Source organism: Neoarius graeffei, chromosome 23, assembly GCF_027579695.1.
Source record: "Neoarius graeffei isolate fNeoGra1 chromosome 23, fNeoGra1.pri, whole genome shotgun sequence".
NCBI lineage: Eukaryota > Metazoa > Chordata > Actinopteri > Siluriformes > Ariidae > Neoarius > Neoarius graeffei.
The window spans coordinates 59,271,247-59,293,098 of NC_083591.1; the positions used below are offsets into that span (position 1 = coordinate 59,271,247).

Below are 21,852 nucleotides of genomic sequence, written 5' to 3' on the forward strand. Positions count from 1 at the left end.
TAGATGTACGTACTTGCTCGCTTCCTCGATCAACCGCTCTTTGTGCTGCTCCATCTTCGCTCATGGTTTTAAAAATGGCGGTCGTGAAAACAAAACAAACCGGGAAAGTAGGGAAGCGGAAGTGCGTGTACAGCGGATGTAGAGTGGACCAATCAGAGCCCTCTTGTCTGCGACGCTGTCTGCGAGGCTTCTGCGGTGGTCACAATTTTTGGGAGGTGCACGCAGAGCGTCTGCGAAGGTGGGGGGGCTACGCAGACACCATCTGCGACACCGTCTGCGAGGACTGGGTTGTCAGCATAAATTGGCCTTTAGAATGTAAACAAACTGGCGAAATGACAGGAGCAATTTGTGAAAAATGCGATAATAATAATTCTTGGGAAAAAAAGATACGTTCTTACCATGAAATACTTTCATTCCATATTTTATTGCCTTTTTTTGTTGCTGTATTTTTGGGTTTTTGTTTTCGAGTAGAGTTTTTATTTTGTCCTCGGTTGGTTCAGTAACATGCACCGCCATTTTGTTTTTCTCTACTCACAGTATATGAGCTGATATCCTAGTAGTAGAGTAGCCAATCAGAGTGCACAATTGCTCATATCCAGTGAATGTGGATAGAATAATACTCATTATTTTGCTTTAACGTGGTTTGTAATTATATTACTGATCAGTTTGTGTCAGATTTATCTGAAAAGCTTTTTTTCCCTCCTCAGTATTGCGAGTGGATTCGGAGGCGCGCTGTACGTTTACCTGAACAGGCTGATCGTCGAGTCGATGAGGAAACAGAAAACCATCAATAAGTTTTTGCTAAAAAAGTGTGTCTTCTTACTAAATGCAGCATGTAGAGTATACACAAACAGCTGAGACATGTCTTGTATTATCTTCTCTGCTTGTTGTTTATTTAATTTCACATACACTCATTATTCTTAATGTTTTGATGATAATAATAGTATTGATTGATTTGATGATATTTCCTGTCTGTGCAGGCGGTTGGTGTATCCTGCAGTTGTCACTCTTCTCATATCGACTCTCACTTTCCCTCCAGGATTTGGCCAGTTCATGGCCGGAGAGGTCCGATATTCTCGTTTCTGTTGAGCAGTAATCCGTATAAACAGGATTTATTTTCGTATAATCGTGTAAAGTTGAAATATTTTCAGTATTCCTGCTGTAACAGATGATTAAACAATGACGTGGTGTGTATTGATGTTAAGCTCACGCAGCACGAGTCGTTAGTGGCGCTGTTCGACAACCAGACGTGGTACAAGCAGGGCATGTCCGAGGAGTTTGAGTTCTCGAGTCAGCCTCAGGCCTGGAAACACCCGCAGGTCAGCGTCTTCATCACCCTCCTCCTCTTCATCATCATGAAGGTAAAGTCCTCCTCTCTGAAGGTACAATGGCAGGAATCTTTAGACGTAAAGGAAGAAAGTCTCAGAGTTTTCCTCCATTTAAAGGGAGTTTTAAAGGCGTGTTTGTGGGAGGGGTGATGGGCGTGGCCTGGATTTGAGTGATCTTGGGAAGGCTGCTTCCTCCATAGTGGGCACTTTATAGGGTTGTTCTTAAAAGCAGAATTATGTAACTAAGTGGATTTTTTTATTATTTATCTTAAAATTTCAGTTATTTTAATGAAGTTGTCTCAAAATTAAAATCCTATGCAGCGTGACTATGCAGTCTGACTGCAGCACTGACACTGCGTATTCTAAATGTAAAGTTTAAGAACGTGTTTCTTCGTTCAATAATTCTGTCTTTGCAAACTGTACAAAGGATTAAAGTGATGAGGGAAAGTGATTCGGAAGAATGTTGTTGTTGTTGTTTCTTTTTCCCCGCAGTTCTGGATGTCAGCCGTTGCGACGACGATGCCAGTCCCGTGCGGCGCCTTCATGCCTGTTTTCCTCATAGGTGTGTGATCCGAGTTGAGCCCCGTGTTCCCACATGTCTTCTGAATGCACCCTCATACACTTCCGCTCTGTTTATCTTCATCCTCACTCCATACTGATCCTCACGAGCGTGAGATATTTAAGATCGATTCAGTATCGCTATGGACTTCAGGACCTTTAAAGGCACCACCACTGATTAGCCCATGCAGCCGTAGGCCAGGCGAGATGAGTTTATGCGATCACGCGTCGTCTGTTGTCCGTCATCATCTATCCACAGTTTACAAAAATCGCTACTCCTCTTACAGGAGTGATCGGATTCCGATCAAACTCACATACAGTGTTCCTCAGGTGGGTGTGCATAAAAAATTGTCAAGATGGTGACACCACCTGTCAAATTTCCAATTTTATGGGCGTCTGAAAATTTTGGGTGACTCGTCACATTAAACACTACTGTTCGTAAACTGCTGGGACGTTTTCACTGAAACTCACCCAGAAGACTCTGTAGAGATATTCCAAAAAGAGTTGTTCACCAGGTGGCGCCACCTGCCGTGGATGAGGCTACAGTGAGGTCACGTTCATCTCATCTCATCTCATTATCTGTAGCCGCTTTATCCTGTTCTACAGGGTCGCAGGCGAGCTGGAGCCTATCCCAGCTGACTACGGGTGAAAGGCGGGGTACACCCTGGACAAGTCGCCAGGTCATCACAGGGCTGACACATAGACACAGACAACCATTCACACTCACATTCACACCTACGCTCAATTTAGAGTCACCAGTTAACCTAACCTGCATGTCTTTGGACTGTGTGGGAAACCGGAGCACCCGGAGGAAACCCACGCGGACACGGGGAGAACATGCAAACTCCACACAGAAAGGCCCTCGCCGGCCACGGGGCTCGAACCCGGACCTTCTTGCTGTGAGGCGACAGCGCTAACCACTACACCACCGTGCTGCCCTCATAAATTATAAGATTCATAAATAAAAATCACTTAGCTAAAGTTTAGCTACTAAATAATACAAAATTTTAGACATAATAAACAGGCAGCAAGCTGAATTTTGTTGCTCTTTAACAACATTTCGGCGAAAGTTGAACTCCTACAAGCTACTGCATGTTATTAACTCATGTTATAAACAAAGGTTTAATGTTCAGCTGCTTCTAAAAATATAATACTGAATGATGACGGAGTGTAAAATAACAAGCTGAAACAACACTGTAAATAAAATTAGACATTAAAATAAACGTCCTGTATTTTCGCATCACTCTTGGGCTCACCAGAGGAAGCTGATGAAAGTGCGATATCCAGAATCTCAGTATGTTTTAATGTCTTTTTGTCATTTTGCTTTCATGTGTTTATACCATTTTATTGTTGTTTTTAATAATGTTTGTACAATCAGCAAACTCATCTCACTCATTTGCTCAGTTGATTGCATCTTTTTTTTGTTAGCTCATCGTTTGTGTTTCTCTTTTCCATGCCGTCTTCATCCTCATTGCCAAGCAACCATCAGTGTCTGACCAGTCAGTCCTGTGACTCTCATGAAGCTGCTTAAGATAATGCCAATAGCATGCAAAGCTATTGATGATCAAGGTAAATGCTGGATATGCTGAAGAATCTAAAATATCACACATTTTATTTATTAACACTTTTTTTAATTTAACACATACTTCCGGATATGTTCCAGATGTTATTTCATAGTTTTGATGTCTTCAGTTTTGTTCTACAGTGTAGAGAATAGAACAGAAATGTGTGACTGAGTAGAGTAGGGGTGTACAAACTTTTGACTGGTACAGTGCTGTGCAAAAGTCTGAGGCGCATGTAAAGAAATGCTGTCGACCAAAAACGGCTTAAAAATAATGAAATGAAATGTTTCAACATAAAAAAAATACTAAACAGTAATCAGTGAGCCATAATAAATGAAACAGAGTCAGTATTTGGTGTGAGACGACCGTTTACTTAAAACAAATCTCCGTCTCAGGTCCAGTGAGGTCAGTTTTATGTGGAAATGATCTGTAGGTTTTCCTGAGCATCTTACAGAACCAGCCACAGTTCTTCTGGACACTTTGACTGTCACAGTCACTTCTTCATTTTACACCAAAACCCAGCAGCCTTCATTATGCTTTCTTTTTTCATCTGAAAAGTGTCTCTTATGGAATATGCTGCTCAGATCTCAGATACAAACTTTTTTTCTGTAGCATTTAATTTTGTGCTGGAAAAAAACCCCAATGTTTGGACTCTAAAATGTTTTGTAATGTTGTGACTCGATAATGTAGAAGTCATAAAATAGAAATCTGTAACAAAGTTTGTATGAAAAAAACAGGGGGCTAAGACTTTTGCACAGTACTGTAGATAGATAGATAGATAGATAGATAGATAGATAGATAGATAGATAGATAGATAGATATAATGATGTGAATGCATTCCCCAGGTGCTGCTTTTGGTCGTTTGGTGGGTGAAAGCATGGCAGCCATGTTCCCTGAAGGCATTCACAGCGACAGCACCGTATATCCCATAGTTCCCGGCGGCTACGCTGTTGTAGGTACGATTTGTGGTACATCATATCAGCATTTTTTTTTAAAGTGTGGACTTAAAGCTATACGGCCTTTTGATTTCATAAAATTGGTGAAATTTGAAATTTAGTTGCGTCTGAAATGTGGTGATTGTGATATCTGTTTATTTCTGTAATATCTCACAAAATATCAGGCCATTCTGTGGCTGGGAAGTTATTTAATTTGAGGGGATTAAAGCAAATAATGTGCATGAAATCGCTCGCTTGGCGCAGTCAAGCAGACAGAGGAAGTCTGTGTGCGCATGCGCAGGTTTACCTTCTTCTTTTGGGTTTTACAGCAGCTGGCATCCACAGTGTTGCATTACTGCCATCTACAGGTTTCCCTTTGAGCGTGCACTGACAGTTCCATCATTCTGTCGCTAAACGAACAGCTGATCACACCGAGGTGCTCGCTGAGCGCCCATATTTATTAGTTTGGTCCTGCGTTTCCTTTCCTTCGTATAGAACATAACGTCTTTTCTTCTTGCTTTCTTTCCGTTACTGTAGTCACTCTTTCACGTTTCATTCGCACACTCACGTCCTCCATTTTTCTCTCCTGTTTCAAATTTGTATCCCACAATGCCTTGCGTGAACGGGGAAAGTCCACCACGTGATGCATGACATAGTATCTTGAATTGGGTCATGGTGAAGCAGGAAAAAATATCAGAGAATTTAGGGTCATGTGGCTCTAAACTCATTAATTGTTCTATTTTTTAAAAAATGAATAAAATTAGAAGCCTGTGATTCGAATTCAGTAGCTTTCGGCCACTAAACAAAAATAATTGGGTGTCGGGAAAATTCTTTTTATGACCTACACTTGAAAAATTTGAAAGGCAGTACAGCTTTAATAGAGAACTGCATGCTAACATGCTAAATTACATGATTCCGTACATCTAGCTTGGTGAACAATGAACCAGCTTGCTTTATCAAGCGCACACAGTAAAGCTAAACTTTTTAGCTAGATGAAGGCGAATCAGATAACCAGCTACACTGGGATCACTTTTTAAACCACAACAGGAAATCAAATAGCTGTTGGGTTCCTGGTTGTTCTGTAATTTGGTGTGTGTGTGTGTGTGTGTGTGTATGTGTGTTCATTCAGGTGCTGCAGCACTTTCCGGAGCTGTCACACACACCGTGTCCACAGCAGTGATCGTGTTCGAGTTGACTGGTCAGATCTCACACATCCTGCCCGTGATGATCGCCGTGATTCTGGCCAACGCTGTGGCTCAGAGCCTCCAGCCATCGCTGTACGACTCCATCATCAGGATCCAGAAACTTCCGTACCTCCCGGAACTGGGCTGGGGCCAGGAGTGAGTGTTGTCCTCGCCTCTCTGTCGAGTCAGAATTGAAAGTGTGTTGATTGTTTTCCTATAACAGCACACGTCCCAAAGTGTTTTATTTCTTTTATACCACAGCAATTTGCCAAATGATTACAATCTTTAATTTATTAAAATAAAACACCAACAAACATTTAATATGTTTATAATTATATTTAAAATGGAATGTTTGTGATGCACGTTAGTCCCTCTAGTCACTTACGTTACAGCAGCTATAAACAGTCAAGTAAAGACGTGTAAACTCCTCCTCTGTCCTGAAGACGTCTGAAAACGTAAAGTTCCAGCTTCACCTCTGACCGATACACAGCACTGACACTGGAGACTCCTTCCAGAACTGATACGTAAACATCTACAGTATATAGGCAAGGCAAGGCAAGGCAAGTTTATTTATATAGCACATTTCATACACAATGGCAGTTCAATGTGCTTTACAGAAGTAAAAACAAAAACAGTAAACAATAGAGAAATAAAATTACATAAAATAATTTTATCTTTATTCTAAAATAATTAATTAAAAGAATTAAAAGAAAATAATAAGAATTAAACAATAGTAGAAATAAAATATTAAAATGCCAAAAAGAAAAAGGAGAAAGAGAAAGAGGAAAAAAAAACCAAAACAACCTAGCAGAATAAAATAGAATAAAGTTAAAATAAATTTAAAACATGCAGAGAAAAAGATTATAAAAAATGTAAAATATTAATTATTTAACAGAAAGCATCTGAAAACAGCTTGGTCTTTAACCTAGATTTGAAGCTGCCAACAGCAGGAGCATTTTTAATGTCCTCTGGCAGTTGGTTCCATAGCTGTACTGCATAGTAGCTAAAAGCTGCTTCACCACACTTTGTTTTAACAACTGGTTTTAATAGTAAATTTTGCTGTTTCGATCTGGTAGATCTGATTGGGTTAGGCCGCTGCAACATATCAGAGAGGTAATTGGGCCCTGTACCATTTAGAGATTTGTACACCAGCAGCAATGCTTTAAAGTCAATTCTGTAGCTTACTGGAAGCCAGTGAAGGGACCTTAGAATTGGAGTAATGTGCTCTGTTCTTTTTGTTCGTGTGAGAACCCTCGCCGCTGCATTTTGAACCAGCTGAAGTCGTTTGATGGTCTTTTTTTGGCAGGCCTGTGAAAAGGCCATTGCAGTAATCAACCCTACTAGAGATGAAGGCATGTATTAGTTTTTCCAGATCATGTTTTGACACAAGTCCTCTTAGTTTGGAAATGTTTTTTAGGTGATAAAATGCCGTTTTAGTGATTGCTTTCATGTGACTGTCAAAGTTTAGCTCGCTGTCAATGAAAACACCAAGATTTTTAACCATTTCTTTTGTTTTAATCCCTTTTGTGTCAAGAATAGTGGTAATCCTGAGTCTTTCATCTTTTTTTCCAAATAGAATTACTTCTGTTTTATCTGTGTTCAGCTGAAGAAAATTTTGTGACATCCAGCTATTGATTTGATCGATACACTGGTAGAGACATTCAAGGGGGGCATAATCATTTGGTGATAGAGCAAAATAAATTTGGGTATCATCTGCATAGCAGTGATACAAAATTGAATTTTTATTGATAATTTGCCCAAGTGGGAGCATATAAAGGTTGAAAAGTAATGGTCCAAGAATCGACCCCTGGGGGACACCACAGGTCAAGGGCATTGATGTTGAGGAACAATTTCCCAGGGTAACAAAGAAGCTTCTATCTTTTAAGTATGATTTTAACCAATTGATAACTTTACCAGTCAATCCAACCCAGTGTTCAAGTCGATATAGCAGTATGTTGTGATCAACAGTATCAAAAGCTGCACTGAGGTCCAGTAATACCAGGACCGATGTTTTGCCTGCATCAGTATTAAGACGTATGTCATTTATAACTTTAATCAGCGCTGTTTCAGTGCTATGATTGGCACGAAATCCTGACTGAAAATTATCAAAACGGCTGTTTGATATCAAGAAGGCAGTTAATTGATTGAAGACAATTTTTTCCAGGATTTTCCCGATAAATGGTAGATTTGATATTGGCCTGTAATTATTTAACACTGAAGGATCCAGATTATTTTTTTTAAGAAGGGGCTTTACAACAGCTTTTTTTAGGGACACAGGAACAACACCAGTCTCCAAGGATGTATTTATAATTTGAAGCACATCTGTAATTATAAGATGAAGAACAGACTTAAAAAAGTTGGTGGGCAGAATGTCCAGTTCAGATGTTGAGGAACTGAGATTTTGTACAGTTTTTTCAAGAGTCTCATAATCAATTAAACAAAATTCTGACATTGTGTTAAAGTTATCTATCTGTGTCATTGGTGATTGCAGTTTTTCAATTTTTTGCAACTGAGATATATTATGAGAAATATTCTGCCGTATTTTATCAATTTTACCTTTGAAGAAGGATGCAAACTCATTGCATTTATTAACTGAGAGAAGTTCAGGTGCTAATTGTGGTGGGGGATTAGTTAGCTTCTCTACTGTTGAAAATAGCACACGGGCATTGTTCATATTCCTGCTGATGATATTGGAGAAGAAAGACTGTCTTGCTTTACGAATTTCATAATTATAATTACAAAGCATCTCTTTATGGATTTGATAATGGATGTGAAGTTTAGATTTGCGCCATTTTCTTTCAGTCTTTCTACATTCTCTCTTTAGCAGTTTAACAGCCGGGTACTGCTTCCATGGTGCTTTCTGCTTATCATTGATTCTTTTGATTTTGAATGGAGCAATATCATCCATAATTTGGGTCATATTTAAATTAAAAAATTCCAGTAAATCATCTACAGAGTCTGACATTTTGGTTGAGTTCTGAGAGAGAGCTTGCTTAAAAAGAGCACATGTGTTGTCGTTTATGACTCTCCTGCCTATAGTCGTTGAGCTATTCTGAATGTGAGGAGACATAGAAACTTCAAAGAAAACACAGAAATGGTCAGATAAGGCCAGGTCAACAACAGTATAAGAAACAGTAAGACCCTTTGTGATGACGAGGTCAAGAGTATGACCACGAGAGTGGGTCGGCCCCTGTACATGTTGTACTAGGTTAAAGTTATCAATAATTGCAAATAGTTCTTTGGCATAAATGTTATCAGTATTATCTACATGTAAGTTAAAATCCCCAGATATAATAAGACAATCAAACTCTAAGCAAATGACTGATAACAATTCACCAAACTCTTCAAGAAAGACTTTGGCTGAATGTCTCGGAGGCCTGTAAATAGTTAATAATAATATGTTAGGAGAGCATGTAACAAGTGCACATAAGTGTTCAAAGGACATAAAATCACCAAGTGAGGATTGTTTACATTGAAAAGAGACTTTGAAAATATTTGCGATCCCTCCACCTTTCCCTTGTCGGGTAACATTCAAAAAATTAAAATTTGGGGGAGCTGCTTCGATAAGGGTGGTAGCACTATTTGCTTGATCCAGCCAGGTTTCAGTTAGAAGCAAAAAATCAAGATTGTGTTTACAAATAAGATCATTAATTAAAAATGACTTGTTTAAAAGTGATCTAATATTCAGAAGGGCTAGTTTTACAGTAATATTTGGTTGTGCACTCTGATGCTGTTTTAAAACAGGAAGGAGATTAGATTGGTTCACCCCCAGGGTTAAATGTGCTCTATGTTTTCTGTTTCTTATCAACACAGGAATAGTGTCAACATCGGATCCCTGCTTTTTTCTACATCCATTTGCAGGGACCCAGAGTACATCAAACAAGACTTTCTAAATGTTCCATTTGGTTTGAGGGTGAAAGGACTGGAGATGACATGTATCTTTTGGATGGTGAAAAAGATTTGTAGCCAGCTGAAAGTCCTGGACGAACACAATTTTGATGAACTGGGTACACTGCTTGTCGCGACAAATTTGGACTAGAAAAAGAGAGCGTAGCCATAGGAAACAGTTTTTTCATGCTATTTGGGAAATCCATCCGAGGAGAAGTGGAGTCGTCTGTCCTTGAATGTTGGGATATAAACATCTCCTTACAGAAAACGTCATCATATCAACAATTATAAACATTTTTAATAATCCCTATGAATGAGCTGTTGCTCAGAGAATTAATCAACACCTTCTCTTCTGACCAATCGTAATCCAGAGCTCAGCATCGCCATGGTGATTTGTGAGATGATTACCGATTCCGGTTTTGTGTCCTCCTTCTGTAGGAAGTATAACATCCGAGTGGAGGACATCATGGTGCGAGACGTACGTTACATCACGCTGTCCTCGACGTACCGGGACGTGCAGGAGGCCCTGGTGACCGGGCAGCTGAAAACTCTCGCTCTCGTGGAGTCGAAAGGTGAGACTGCACTAACAAAGTGATGATAGTCCTGATGGTTGTGTGTGTCCGCTCGGTGATCATCTTGGCCACGCCTCCAGCCTGGTTGCTATGATAGCATGAAGAATTCTGTGTCAAGGAGAGAAACAAATCAATGATTTAACTGTTTAATCACTGTTAAAGTTGGACAAAAATGTGAGCACTTTGGTGCAAATAATATGAAAAAAAAACTATTTTTTAGGTTGTTCTGGAAAACCACACCCCTCCAAATCTGCATCTCTTTTTCTCAATATCTATTTTATAAAATGTCAATACAAATACAGAAATAATGGTTTTTTAGTTAATAGCTACATAGCTATGAATTATTTCGTCTTAATGTTATGCCAGATTTCAAACAGACTGTGTGTGTAAAAGTAGTTAATTTAAAAAATAAAATTTAAAGAACCTTGTTGTATCTCAAAGTGTATTGTTACTCTTACAAACTTTTTTGCATCATCTCTCATTTCATCTCTTTGTACTTTTCTTTGGTTCCTCTTTACATTCAGAGTCAATGATCCTGCTCGGCTCTATCGAGCGTTCTCAGCTCCAGTTTTTGCTCTCGGAGCAGCTCGGTCGCGGCCGACGGTTGGAGTACTTGAGAGAACGAGCGCAGGACAACGGCGCCCACGTCCCCTCGTCGCTTTCGCAGAATTCTTCACCGAAACCTGGTCGCGGCGTTCGCTTCCTGGTAAGACGTGTTGGGAAAAGACGAAGTTGGGATTTTACAAATTGCTCCAAAGTCTTTCGCAAAATTAAAGCAGGTCTGTGAACCAATCAGAGACAGTGAGGGCTAAAGCTCCGCCCCAGGGCCACTGACAGCTTTGGCTGGGCCCGGGACAAAATGCTCTGAATGCCCCCCCCCCGGGCCAACCCCCACACACACACCTCTCTTATCCCAGTATCTAATCACGCGATTGGGGTGCTCTTGAAGGAGCAGCGATGGACGGCGGATTTCGGGCAGGGCTGGGGGCGAACATAGTATACTGTGTGTGCGTACTGTCCAGTGTGAAAAGCAGAGAAGAACACACCGCTCGAGAAACGGCGGGATATGATTGCGAGCTAATGTGAATATTCTTAGCTTCAGTCAGATATATGAAACACAATGTTATTAAGCCGTTGTGGTTATGAAATGATTCAATGCCCTGTGCGTTTGATATGGTGTTCAGTGTGACTTGCTCTCCCCTCGTTTGTAACATGAATTGCGTGCGGCGCGTGCCTTGGTTGGGGTTACTTTACTTTACGGGGCTGGAAAAAGTTGGCTGTGTCTTACCTGGCTCAGCTGCCCCACTGCCTTTGCTAGTACCTGCTGCATCATCCGAATCTTTTTTAAAATATTTATGCAGTGAGCCCCTGAGTCTCTTGGTTTCTTCCTCTCTTTTTCTCTTTTCTTTTCTTTTCTGTGCTCCTGACTTGTGCATGTTGGCAAATGGCACGCACGCTGATTGTCGAAGGGCTATGATCGAATGATGTCGTTTTTTTCCCCTTAAAGGTGGGGTATGAGATTTTGGAATAACGGTTCCCGCAAGCCATATTTTGAAAAGAAACACACCCGCCCTCGCCATGCTCCCACCCCCCGCATCTCCACCCTCCTCCCCCTTATAAAGCCTGAGAAAGTCAGCCTTTATAATGGGTGTCTATTGCGTTACACACCAGTGGAGCTCGTTAAGTTAGAGTGGAGAGAGCTTGGAAAAATAGCTCAAACTTTCTCGCTTAAACTGTGTTTTCAGCCCCAATTTTCACTCCACACACATAATTTTCTCAAAAGTAGTAGCCACACTTGTCCTGATTCACACAATGTGTCTACCTACACGATAGGATTTACAGTTTTTGAATGAGAAGCCTGAAAGTGAGGAGAGGACAGGCGCGCAGCCCCATAGACTGCCATTATAAACTTGGCAGAAAAGTCACTCGTTTTTAACTCGCTCTAGTGACCTCATTTTTTACACTACAGACAAAAAAATTAAATCAGTGTGTTCAGGAGAGCCTTGTGGCGCTCACTGTGAAAGAATTTTGTGACTATCTCCTTCCGTTTTCGTGTAAATCCCCGTTGTTTGGAGGGAGCGCACTGAGAATATCCTGTGACACTCTGCTCGCAGCGCGCGGGTTGGGGGAGGGGCTGCTCGCTCTCTCTCACACACACAGAAGGGACGGGCTGAAAGAGTCAGACCAAACCATTTTTGCATTAGGGGTGGTAGGGGGTTCTTGACGCCTTTTTCAAAGACAATAAAGGCAAAAGATCTAGAAATCATTTATTGAATGCAAATATAGCACATTTCTCCCCCAAATCAACACATTTTGAAATGAAATAAGATAATCGCAACTTCATGAGAGCCCAGTTCTGGGCCCCCCCCATTCCTGGGCCCAGGACAACATACCCGTTTGTCCCCCCCTGTCGGTGGGCCTGCTCCGCCCCTTTCATCTTCTTGATCATTTTTGGTGTGTTTAACACAGCGAGTGAATTAAGTGTCGCATTGATGCTAACAATCGACTTTGATTTTGTTCTGTAGATTTCCACAGAGGAATCCTCATTCAGTCCGACGCTCACCAACTCCCAGATTCCCCTCAAGTCTGCGCTGAAGACCGTGTCGTCCATCAGCAACACCGACACCCTGAACAGTACGACACAACCACCACCCTGAAGTAGCACCATATACCCGAGAGTTTTATTCCTTAGACCACAGAAATTTGCTAACAATTACAGTTTTTGATTAATTAAATAAGAAAATGTCATACCCTGTGAATGAGCTGTTACTATAATGTGTTAGAGTGAGAACACTAGTATAAGCTCTTGCTGCACTATTGTCAGAGCTTCTGTCACAGAAAATTAATCAACAACATCCCTTCTGACCAATCAGAATTCAGAATTCAGGACATGTAATGAGTCAGCACATTACAGAACTCTTGTCGACACGTCATCGTTCCCTCAATGACTCTGTAGTGCCTTCAGTTTTCCTCTTGTTTGATTCAGGTTCTCCAAGTCCATCCTGTGGAGAACCGGTGAAGGAGCAGGTGGAGGTAAGGTTGTCTTCTAGAAGAAGCAGCTGATGACACACCTGTGATTAAAGCTAATTTCATTGATTTTTGTAAATAATAAACAACACATTTCTGATTCACAGTATTGTTTACTTTGTGAGTGAAAGCTAGCTACACATTCGGAGCTAACCAACAATCGAAAGCTAACTTGGCAAGAAAATATTCATTTAGATATCAAAAATAAATGCTACATTGGCAATCAAAAGCTAATCTAGCTTTCATGTACAAGCTAAACTGTAAGCTACATAAACACTGTATGAACATGCTAATATCATCTGTGTTGCTCTCGCTAGTTTGTTTGCAGTTTGTGATCTTTTATAAAGCGAGTTGTGTTGTATTTGGGTTGTATATGTTATTTTATTTCCTCTGATTGATATGATTTCAGGAAGCCCCCAATGTTGAGGATGACATGTCCACAACAGAGGTTAGCGTCTCAAGCTAATACAGAATATGTATAAGCATTTAAAGCAACTCCACTCTCATGCAAACCTGCTCTTCTGTTTACAATGCGTATGCTCTTTTACAGTCAAATTCTCAGAAGTCAGTCATCGACCAATCAGAAATGGTTTACAAGAGATTAGCAGGATTTAATTATTTGCTGAGGAAAATGAATAAATGTCTAGAATGTTGTCCCAGAGAACCAAAACCACTCAGTCTGTCAGAATAATTTGCTGAATAGTGAGCAAAAACTAACTTGTAAGAAGAAGCTATCCAAGCAAGTTCAAACCTGGAGACTGAAAGCTAGTTAGATTAGATTAGATTAGACTAGACTAGACTAGACTAGACTAGACTAGACTAGACTTTATTGATCCCTTTGGGAGGGTTCCCTCAGGGAAATTGAGATTCCAGCAGCATCATTACAGATAAACAGAGAAAAGAAATAGAGAAAAACTTCTGGCTAAATTAAAATAAAAAAGCTATTAGTTAGTAAGCTAAAGCTAAAACAGCAAACCTAGCAATCAAAAACTAATCTAGTTAGCAAAAGCTAATGAAAGAAAGATAACCTGGCTAGTAAAATCAAGCTAGAAAAAGCTAACACAGAAAGCCAAAGCTAGCCTAACAAGTAAACACTAAGTAGCTAAGAGAAGACGAACTCAGTGAGTGGATTTCCTGAGTGATTTCCTTCTCGCATTGAAAATTCATCACAAATTCACACAAAAGAGCAAATTTGCATGAGAGCCGTTACATTTTTTTAAACTAACCCACTTTTCTCTGACTTTTAATTTCATAAAGATGTCTTTACCCCAGATAGCTGAGTGGGAGGAGCAACAGCTGGAAGAAGCCGTCTGTTTTAACAACTGCAAGATAGACCCCGCCCCCTTCCAGCTCGTCGAACGCACGTCTTTACACAAAGTAAGCTCGCCTGTATCTGGAATGTAAGTTAGTATGTAAATATAAATGTAAATGCTCCGTTGTATTGTGTTTCGTACGTAAACGCAATGATGTCATAATGGTACAAATCTTTAGCTTGGATTGTTCCCGAAGTTTCGTAAGTACAGTCCTGGTAATTTACGCTTCAACAACGAATGTTAGTTTTACGCTGCTACAATGGCAGCGCATTGAAACATCCTGCTATTGTAGTCTTTTGAGGAGGTGGGACTATGAGCCAAGTAGGCAGGGCCAAAACAAAGAGCTATACAAATTGTACAGGCTGTTAGAACTCAGCGTGTAAAGAGAATGTAAACATGTGGAGAGAATTAACATCAATGATTAATGGGTAAAAGAAGAATGAATACATAAAATTTATTACTAAATGATATAAATTCTATGATTCATGAAGTTATGATTCTCAGCATTGCATTCATGACAGTAAACTAAGTCCATAATTGTTTTATTGACCTTTTTTGGACATTTTTGTGCAGTTATGTAGACAAACGTAAGTGTTAGTTTTGTTTGTGTTGAAATTCTTTTTTTTTTTAATAAATGCTGTTTAACAGCATTGGTGTGAGTTTCAGTGGGTGTTTCCTAAATTGTGTTTTGTTATTTTGTCTGCAGACGCACACCATTTTCTCGCTGCTCGGTCTGGATCACGCTTACGTCACGAGCACCGGGAGACTCGTCGGAGTCGTCTCGTTAAAAGAGGTGCGTGTCCTTTTAATACAAAAAAAGGTTAATTCGAGTTATTTCATCAATTATCAAACACGAATCTAACATTTTACTCACGCCATCCAATTTTTTCTAACATTTGTCATAAAGACAGTTGAAACTGTTCATATGTTGCTGATGCACACCATACTGACATTGACAGAACATGCTTTGTGTTGCAGCTCATCCATCTGATGCGACATGAAATTAAAGCACATATTTACGACTTTCTGTTTCTGTAGCTACGCAAAGCCATCGAGGGCTCCGTAACAGTCACAGGCGTGAAGGTCCGCCCCCCTCTGGCCAGTTTCCGTGACAGCGGCACCAGCAGCAGCGTTTCTGAGGTAACCGAGCTCCACAAGCTCTGGAGTCGCCACAAGAGCCTGTCATTGCCGCGGGAACCCAAAACAGCTGCTGAGCTCTGCGATGAGCTGGAGCATGCGTCTGAGAGCAGCATGCTGAACGAGACAGACTGCACTGAGGTCCTACACAGCGAGGACCAAACAGAAGCCTCCGTGGAGGAGGAGACCCAGTCAGAGCTCGAGAACTTTTCAGAAAACTTCTCTGAACCGACCGAAGAAAACAGCTCGGGACAAAACGAGGAACTAAAGTGCGAGATTAATCCGGAAAACACGGAGGACCAGCCAGAATGACAGCTGCTGTTGTTCGTTAATGTGCACTAACGAGTCAAATGTACTGGGACGTCCATGCACACGACCCTGCCTTCACACTCACAAGCGACAAAATGGAAAGATATCGCCACTTCATGTTACAATAATTAGAATCTAAATAATTAGCATTGCTGAATTCCAGTCTAAACCTGTAGGTAGGTGGTGTCACACTGGATTCTTTTCCAGTGCCAATAATGCTAAGAAATTGGCCAGAATGCCAGCAGGTACTATTGTTACTGTTACTAATAAAAGTGACTGAAAATTAATAACTAACTGATTTTGGACTGGAAAAGCAGATGGTTAATATTTCATATGGATAAATAGCTGTGTGGTGGAACACTCACCAATCTGGGAGTTTAAAGGCTAACATGAAGAAATGCTAATGATAACAGGCGCTCACAGCTGTTAATGTAACATCATGTAATATTAACAATATTCAAATAAGTTAAACATAAATTTAAAAAAAACCCACAGTAATATAACCTAAAACCACATGGGCGTGACCTGAGCATCTTGTCGCTTTCCAGTGTGAATGCTGGGTGAATTCAGGGTCGAGGATGAAAGTATAAACAGCAAGGCACACTCAGTACACCGAGCCCGCTCGCGTCCAAGTGAGAACCGAATGTATAGATGCTGTTGCATAAATGATATTTAATAGGCATGTGCCGATGTTATCAGATATCATCACAACATCATAATGGAGACACAGCTGATAACCAGAATGATGGGCTTGCTACCTTTCAGCTGTCCTTGGGCTGTTCTCCAATTGGACATGCTTTATTTCAAGAGCACAAACGCTGGCCCAAAAAAAAAAAAAGCAGCCTTATCCAGGCCGGGTGCCAATATTTTTAAGCAGCTACGATGACAAATATTACAATAGGCCGTACAACTGATTATCGGAGCATGGCTATGTGTATGCATCAGAATGAATATCAGATTATGAAAAGAGCTGTGTGTGTGTGTGTGGGTAACTGAAGTGTGTGACTCAGCTGCACACCGAACCCACGTCCCCCATCTGGAGCTGACACTTTTCATCTGTCTCGGAGAGCTAAGCTACAATTTGTCTCTAAATTTAGCCACTTAATCGGTGCAGTGACGATCAGAGAGGAGAAAAGATGCAACGAAACAGACGGAGAGATAAAGAACGGCGTGAAGAGGAAGAGGAGAGATGGAACAAAAGAGAAACAACAAGCGAGCAAGGTGAAAGGACAGAAATTTTTCAGCACGTTGTAATTAGCGTGTGGTCAACGGAACACACACTAGCAGAGAGTGGGCGTAAATCAGGCAGTTTAATGAAACATGATTAACACACACACACACGAATGATGTTACAAAGGACCTTTCGCATGCACTGCATGTATTTCCACAGGAACCGGCCCAGACAGGAACCAACAGATCTCGGGAACAGAGTTCTAGATCATTTCTCACCATTACCATAGCACCTGGGTCATCATTGCAACACAACTTCACTATCAACATTTAAGTCACTTGTAGTAGACGCACTCAGAGTCACATTGTTCCTTCGTCTGATTGGAACAGCTCTTTGGTTCGCCAGCTCATATCGGCAGAAAAAATGTGGGTAAAAATATAAATTATTTTATTTAATCTGTGATTGTTCAACTACATAATTACCACAAATCCTTTCAATTAAAACCTGGTGAGGTTAACAAGCTAGTGACACTCTTCTGTGGTTTTTAGCAACACACAAAAACTTATGATTAAAGAACAAAAAAAATGTTAAGGTTAGCTCACAAACAATAACCTCTCATTGTAACTTAGGTGAACTAGCAACGTCCCCCGTAGTACCGTAGTAATTAACGACGACTGCTCGTCAACAAAAATACAATTAATGAAAACGTTATCTTTGTGCTACAGTTTCAAAGTTGTTCCATTTTTCAGCAGGTTTGCTATGTTAGCTAGCTAAATTTTCCTAGCTAACAGGAAGTTAATTTATTGTTAACAAAATTACAAGGCAATTAAATGAGAATAACTTTGTAAAGATGTTATCAATGTAATAAATATACTACTTGTATAATAAAAAAGCATATTTTTGTTTGTGCTGTGTTTCTACAAATTTACTGTTGATCCAGTCAGCACGTAATTTGAAATTTTGTTTTATCTTTTGCTGTTAGCTAATTAGCAAGCAATAACTTACTGTTGTAACTTTAAGTTAACTAATTTTTAACCAAAATATGACAATATGAAAAGAAAATTGTTGATATGCCAAAAATATAAAGCCACTATCAAAAGTATTAAATGTTTTATGAATATTATATTTGAGGGTTTTTTTAATCGTTTTGTCAGGAGTAGGCTCGTGTTTTCTCAGTTAGCAAGCTAGCAAGCAATAACCTTCTGCACTAACTTTTCCTAGCTAGCTAACCGTCTCCCGTGGTAACGTAACTGTACCTTAACCAAACACACGTTAGTCACATCCTATATGAAGAAAAAAAAATACAATTTGTTTCTTTGTTGGCATTTTTTGAAATTAAAACACAAACATTTCTGCAAGTTGAGAAATAAAACCTGAGCAAACAAACAAATCATTAGCATACTGTGTCGTACTGATAGCTTCGCCCCCAATACCATTATATAGGTTTCTGTTCCTGCCGATCTTGAGCTGGAACCAAAACCAGTTGCTGGATCATTCAGGACATGGAGCGATGGCTGACTGAAAAAGCACAGTTTTATATATCTAGATCTTTGTGCAAAAGTTTTTACTCCCTCATACACACACTTTCACATGCAAAGCGGTTAAATTTAGGATTTTGGAAGTCTCATTTTTAAAAGTTTGAACAAACAAGAACCAGACAGATTACTCATCATGTGCATGAAGACACCCAAATCACAGGACGTCCACTTTAAGTCTGTTAGTGAAAGCCTCAGCATATTTAACGTGGAGAGAAAATCTGCGAGTTTTGTGTGAAGACAAAAAACTACCTTCATGAGCCTGTAAGATTGGAAACTGTCTGAGGTTTTATGTCAGCCGTGGAGTACGAGTGCTCCAGGACTGCAGGTGGTGCTGTTAAAATTTCATAAAAATTTCCATGACTAAAACAAAAGATTGCCACTTATCAAAATCGTCCATCTTGAAACTAATCAGCTTGGCCACACCCCTTTGCAATGGCCAGTCTTACACTTTAACAGTGCCATCTACAGCACTGGAGCACTGATACGACCCCCATGAAGAGAACGTGTGAGATCTTCTTGCAGCCTTCACAGACGTTATGTACGCTGAGGTCTTAGGTTGGATGAGATGTGCTACCTAACTTTATTTACATGCAAAAGCTCATCAGGTACTTGAAGTAATACCGTAACTTTTTTACCTCCGAGGCCGGATTCGGTCAAAGCTGCAATGTTTCAGTTCCTTTAAAGCAGTGTGTATTTAATAGCAATTGTAGTTACACTGTAAATTGCACCAAACAGTACAGTAGGCATGTGCCGATAATTATAATATTCAAAATGCATGATGTTGTACTTGTTGATAATTATCTCTCATAGTTAGCATGTTTTCTTGATGTTTGATAATGTTTTAAGAGCCATATTTGTGTTTGGTTTTGCCAAAAGTCGTGTCCACGGTGACATTAAGCAAGTTAACATAAAGAAATCAGACGTGATCTTCATCCTCATGCTTAAGTTGAGTTCCAGTACTGAAGAAAGCAAAAGCTGCAAAGTGATCTTGAGCTGATCTGATCTGGTACAAACGTTGATGAAATACTGGTTGGCATTTGTCAGTGAAGCGGTATGCTACATTTTATTGAGAAAAAAATTTCAGAAATTGGTACACAAACATTTAGTATCTGCGAATTCCCTACAAGCGGCACCTAAACAGAGAAGTTTGTTCTGATGTTTGTCAGGTGTCAGGTTTCTGTTAGCGATTTAAATTGCTAGCAATAACCTCATATTATAAAACTTTTTATTTAGCTAGCAATAATCAATGGTAATTAGTTAGCTATCATGAACCTCTTGGAATAACTTTTAGCTAGCTAGTAATGCCCTTCTGTTTTAAATTTCACTAGCTAGTAATACTCATGTAATTATTTTTGCTAGCTAGCAGTGCCCTCGTGTGATATCTTTATCTAGCTAATAAACTCCTGTGCTAACTAGCCATAACCTCCTGAGGTAACACTAGCTAGCTTACAATATTCTCCTGTGTTAACTAGCTGGCAAATGTTTACTTTAGAAGTTCTCATGTTTATTTTTACAAGCTAACTCAACAAGCACACTCTCGTCCCAGAAACACAAGTGTGTTCTTTACATTCGTGCCATACAGGATTTGTTGCTAGCTAGTGCTAGTTAGCATTATCATTCTTTCTGTCTGTGTTGAGCTAAGAAGAGGAATTTATCAAGTTTACAGAAACAGATAAAATTAGATTCTTTAAAAAAAAACAACAGATAAAAAGTGTGAAATAGAAAGCTAGCTAGTAATAATTTCTTGTGGTAACTTTTTAGCTAGTAAAAACCTTCTGTGGTAACTTTAGCTAGCTAGTAATACTGTTCTGTTTTAACTTTACCGAGCTAGCATTAGCCTTGTGTGGTAACTTTAACTTGAAGCTGCTAGCACTAAATGCGCTCTTGCAGCGCTTCTCAAACTCAGGAGTATTTCTGTTTAACGTGTCCTTGTTGTTTTTAGAAACTTAACTTGACGATAACATTTTTCACAGAAGCTGCAGTCTGTTCTTTGTACGTTTTGGTATGACAAACAGTTAGCTAGCGCTAGTTAGCTGTTTTAAAAAATAATAATAACCAGCATGTTAAAAGGTAAATAGAACGGAAACAAGCTATCGGCACATGTCTACAGTACACTCGCAGCTGTAATGATGTTTTTCGGCCATATTTCGCTCTGCTGCTAACATTCTCCATTAAACCCCTCACCTGTACTGTACAGTTCACCTGGAGTGGGTCGTGTTTAATCGTTCGTATCTTACCTGCCTTCATATGCACTTTGATTGCAGCTTGCATTTTAGAACTAAATTTCAGCTGCAAAGCTTTATTTTTATTTTTATTTCATTTTTCTTGAACCAACTGTGCAATAATCATTTATATTCCTGCAACTAATGCTTGCCAAATAAGATCAAGTCTTCGAATGTTGTTTTTGATTCCTGTTTGTGTGTATTTCTCACGCACAGATGGCTAACACTTTACTTTAAGCGCAATATTTAAGCTCGCTATCGTTAATCTCCTGTCACAGTTAGTGATGTCTTCATGTTATAACTTTATCTCAATAGCAATATCATTCTCCGATAACTTTAGCTTGCAAGGAATTAGCTTCTGAGTTAACAATTAATTCCCTCATGTTACGACTTTATCTCGCGAGCAGTTACCTCCTGAGGTGATGTTAGCTTGTTAGCAATGCTCTCACTTGTGATAACTTTAGCTAGCTATCATTAAGTGTATTAAGCAACTATCACAAGAGTTTCATTAGCCCCTTATGTGTGTTCCTTAAAATAAAGTGTTACCCACACATGAGATTGAGGACACGTCCCAAACGCTAGTGTTTACGAGAAGTGTTAAGGATTCATTTTACTGAATCGTGCCACAAGTGGAGAACATATTTTTAAATCATTTGAGATGGTGTCCATAGAAGCTAAGTCATAAAGAGCATGAGTTTAAATTATTACCTCCGCCAAGGAGGTTATGTTTTCGGTAGCGTTGGTTTGTTTGTTTGTTGGTTGGTTGGTTGGTCTGTTAGCAACATTATGGAAAAAGTTATGAACGGATTGCTCTGAAAATTTTTCCAGAGGTGTGACTGGGCACAAGTAACAATCCATTAAATTTTGGCGGTGATCCGGATCACCTTCTGGATCCTGGAATTTTTTAAAGGATTCTTGGAGGAGGTCTGCGCTCTCCGAGTGCTTTTCTAGTTATTATTATTATTATTACTACACATGCCAGTTGTTGATTGTCAATAGCTGAGAAATGTCAAAAATGTCCCAGGTGAGTTAAAGAAATAAAACTGAAACTCATATACTGTACAAGATTAAATGTAGTAAGATGCATCAAAGCTAACAAGAATTCTTT

At 39.7% G+C, this 21,852-nt stretch overlaps 1 protein-coding gene across 1 annotated transcript in view; it reads left to right on the top strand.

Annotated features, from left to right (window-relative positions):
- Positions 1-17,805, top strand: part of clcn2a (chloride channel, voltage-sensitive 2a) — a 99,832-nt gene extending 82,027 nt beyond the window's left edge. The window contains exons 11-24 of the mRNA XM_060906547.1: positions 708-809; positions 981-1,065; positions 1,206-1,361; positions 1,821-1,890; positions 4,294-4,404; positions 5,513-5,723; positions 9,894-10,027; positions 10,552-10,733; positions 12,553-12,661; positions 13,014-13,060; positions 13,464-13,502; positions 14,327-14,431; positions 15,074-15,160; positions 15,406-17,805. Coding sequence (XP_060762530.1) covers positions 708-809; positions 981-1,065; positions 1,206-1,361; positions 1,821-1,890; positions 4,294-4,404; positions 5,513-5,723; positions 9,894-10,027; positions 10,552-10,733; positions 12,553-12,661; positions 13,014-13,060; positions 13,464-13,502; positions 14,327-14,431; positions 15,074-15,160; positions 15,406-15,816 — 1,849 coding nt within the window. The 3' untranslated portion in view covers positions 15,817-17,805. The remainder of the gene's footprint in view (positions 1-707; positions 810-980; positions 1,066-1,205; positions 1,362-1,820; positions 1,891-4,293; positions 4,405-5,512; positions 5,724-9,893; positions 10,028-10,551; positions 10,734-12,552; positions 12,662-13,013; positions 13,061-13,463; positions 13,503-14,326; positions 14,432-15,073; positions 15,161-15,405) is intronic.
- The last annotated feature ends 4,047 nt before the right edge of the window (positions 17,806-21,852 follow it).